Here is a 3080-nt window from a genome sequence, read left to right on the forward strand (position 1 = left end):
ATAATAAAACATAGAAAAATTAATCATTTAACCGAGAAAATAAATGAGGCAAAAGAATATGAAAATTTTGAAGAGATTCATTTACCTAAATAAATTTAACAAAAAAAGCATAAACAAATATACTTACCCGGAAACTCTAAACTCTAAACTCTAAGCACAGAAACTCTAACCCTAACACTCTTAAATCCTAAATGCTAAATCCGTAAATTCCAAAATCAGTGTATAAAACTCTAACGTGGTAGGAGCCAATTATTTTCATCTACCAAAAAAAAAAATTAATCTATTTATACTCCGACTGGAGCAGTACCCGTGTGCTACGCTACGCTTAGTCGCTTATGGAAAATCGAGAATCTCAACTTCAGCAATCCTGAATCCTGCATCAAAGATGGGGGCCTATATCATCTAATCACCGTAGATCATTGTGCACAAAACTGATTGGTCAGTATGATGTTCCGCACATCGTTCCTCCTAAAAGTATGCCCAGCAGAAAGAGACCGTTGGTGTCCCCACAGGCCACAGCCCACGGCCCACACCCATAACAATATTTTTGTCCACAGAAGAAATTAATAACACGTTGAGCAGGTAGAATCTTCTCTCGGAAAACGACTACTCAATCTCCTATAGACAGCTGGCGGCAACCCCCATTCTCCCGGCAGATGACCTGGCAAAACTGGATGACGTGTCTGTAACCCGCGTCTGGCAGTGGAACCCGCGTAGCAGTGATACCAAAAAGCTGGCACTGTCTCGACACGTAGTACGTTCGCATGGGCTGAGTTGTTGCACAAGCCTCAGGCTCGGTGCAACACCTAGGCTCGGAGAACCGTTTGCACTTCCGGACCTATTCCCAAGTAAGAGAGAAAAAAAAAAAAAAACAAATAATGAATAAAAATAAGGGGAAAAAGAAGGGACTTGCAGAGCAGCTTTGCTGTTGCAGAGGTCCTCATTGCGCCTTCTCTGGGAAGCCAAAATAATGAAAAAGCGAAGAACATAGAGACAGAAGAGAGAAAGATCAATGAAGAAAGTGTAACTTGCATCCGAAGACATCTCTCTTTCTCTCAATATCTCGCCTGAGTCTTGCTTATTCATGCTGTCTTCAACTGCTTCGCCATTAAAGCGTTCACGGAGTCTCGCACGAGAAATCTGGAGGTTTTCTCACGGAAAAGTAGCAGAAAAAGGTCATCCCTTCCTCTTTAAAACCCTTACAGACCCTTCTCGTCAAACCAGAGTTCCCTGCCTCCCCTGGGTTTCTCTTATCTCTTCTCTCTGTTTCCTTTCAGAGATGGAGATGATGAAGAGCTTCGGCGGACCTGCAGTCTCTGCTCTCTATCTTTTAGTTCTGTTGTGCATTCCTTTCTGCGCATTTTCCATGTTACACCCTCTTGATTTCTTGGCCCTGCAGTCGATACGGAAAGCCCTAAACGACATGCCAGGCTCGAATTTCTTCTCCTCCTGGGACTTCACCTCCGACCCGTGCAACTTCGCCGGTGTGTACTGTGAAGCCGACAAGGTCATCGCTTTGAACCTAGGTGATCCCAGAGCTGGTTCTCCTGGTCTAACCGGTCGTCTCGATCCTGCAATCGGTAAACTTTCAGCGTTAGCCGAGCTCTCCATTGTTCCCGGTAGAATTATTGGTACTCTTCCTCAAACGCTATCACAGTTGAAGAGCCTCCGGTTTCTCGCCATTAGCCGTAACTTCATATCCGGGGAGATTCCGGCGAATCTTGCGGAGCTTCGGAGCCTTCAAACGCTCGATCTCAGCTACAATCAACTGAGAGGCCAGATTCCCCGAACAATCGGAACTCTGCCGTCATTGTCCAATGTCATTCTCTGTCACAACCATCTGTCTGGTTCAGTCCCTCCGTTCTTATCACGAGCCCTAACCCGCCTCGACCTCAAGCACAACGACCTCTCCGGCATTCTCTCACCTTCGTCTCTGCCTCCGTCGCTCCAGTACCTGGCAATGTCGTACAACCGTCTCACAGGACCGGTCGACCGGCTACTGTCGCGGCTCAACCGGTTGAACTACCTGGACCTGAGCATGAACCAGTTTACGGGCATTATCCCGGGCAATCTCTTCTCATTTCCTATCACGAACCTTCAACTACAGAGGAACCTGTTCAGCGGCCCTGTTCGACCGTGGAACCAAGTCAGAATCCGGACGGTTGATCTTAGCTACAACCGGCTGTCCGGGGAGATATCGCCATTGTTCTCGACCGTCCAGAAACTGTATCTCAACAACAACAAGTTCATGGGGCAGGTCCCGAGCATCTTCGTCGAAAGGCTATTAGCAGCGGGCATAGAGATACTGTATCTACAGCACAATTACCTGACGGGAATCCAGATTAGTCCGGCGGCCGCGATTCCCGTCAGTAGTTCGTTGTGCTTGCAGTACAACTGCATGGTCCCGCCGGTGCAGACTGCTTGCCCGCTTAAAGCAGGGAAGCAGAAGACAAGGCCTACATCGCAGTGCATCGAGTGGAAGGGTTAATTAAGCGAGTTCATTCACTGAGGGAAGATCAGAATTGATTTATTTCTTTTCTGGCAAGGTTTTGATTCTTTTCTTTCTTTCTTCCTTTCCTTTTTCATAATTTATATATTAATGAGTGGAAAGAGCAAAGCAATAAGTTGCTATTACTCTGTAGATATTGATACTCAGCTCGGGTGGAATTCATGTAATCTTTGAGTGTTATTTTGTAAGATTTTAATTAATTTTTTGGAGATTATATTGATTCCATCTTTTTTTTTTTATAATTCCAGTTTTCAGTGTTTCCTTTGCTTTCCTTCTTCCTTGCTTAAATTTTCTGGGATTGATAATAATAATCTCTGTTCGAATGCAACACCTTAAAAATGCATTTAATTTAGAAAATAAAAAAAAAAAAGGTTAATAGGAGTTTGGAGTATTTTACGAATTGGATTATGATAATTTGGAGTTATTATAAAAATGGAATAGAAAATTAAAAGTAGTTTACTATTGGGTTCGATAGGGGTTTGGGGAATTATATACAAACATAATCCCCTATCAAAAATATTTTTCCCATCTCTAACCAATTTCTACGTAAGATGATGCAATCCCCACCCAT

The 3080-nt window shown here is 43.9% G+C and overlaps 1 protein-coding gene across 2 annotated transcripts; it reads left to right on the top strand.

Annotated features, from left to right (window-relative positions):
• Positions 1-905: 905 nt before the first annotated feature.
• LOC148867299 (uncharacterized) lies at positions 906-2751 on the top strand. Of its 2 annotated transcripts, none has more exons than XM_088974920.1 (2): positions 906-1175; positions 1400-2751. In XM_088974920.1, exon 2 carries the CDS (start codon positions 1424-1426, stop codon positions 2486-2488), a length of 1065 nt encoding a protein of 354 aa, XP_088831046.1. In that variant the 5' UTR covers positions 906-1175; positions 1400-1423; the 3' UTR covers positions 2489-2751. The 2 variants fall into 2 exon arrangements, with proteins under 2 accessions (XP_088831046.1, XP_088831045.1); XM_088974919.1 differs by having other exon boundaries at positions 912-1175; positions 1278-2751.
• Positions 2752-3080: the final 329 nt, after the last annotated feature.

This window comes from Nelumbo lutea, chromosome 3 (assembly GCF_056320005.1).
Source record: "Nelumbo lutea isolate HS-2025 chromosome 3, American lotus-T2T, whole genome shotgun sequence".
Classification (NCBI taxonomy): Eukaryota; Viridiplantae; Streptophyta; class Magnoliopsida; order Proteales; family Nelumbonaceae; genus Nelumbo; species Nelumbo lutea.

Bases quoted from the DNA above. Each gene is read 5' to 3' on its own strand.
- LOC148867299 (XM_088974919.1), top strand. From the start codon at position 1,085: ATGCTGTCTTCAACTGCTTCGCCATTAAAGCGTTCACGGAGTCTCGCA. The intron at 1,176-1,277 runs GTCATCCCTTCC...GTTTCCTTTCAG, and splicing joins CGGAAAAGTAGCAGAAAAAG to AGATGGAGATGATGAAGAGC.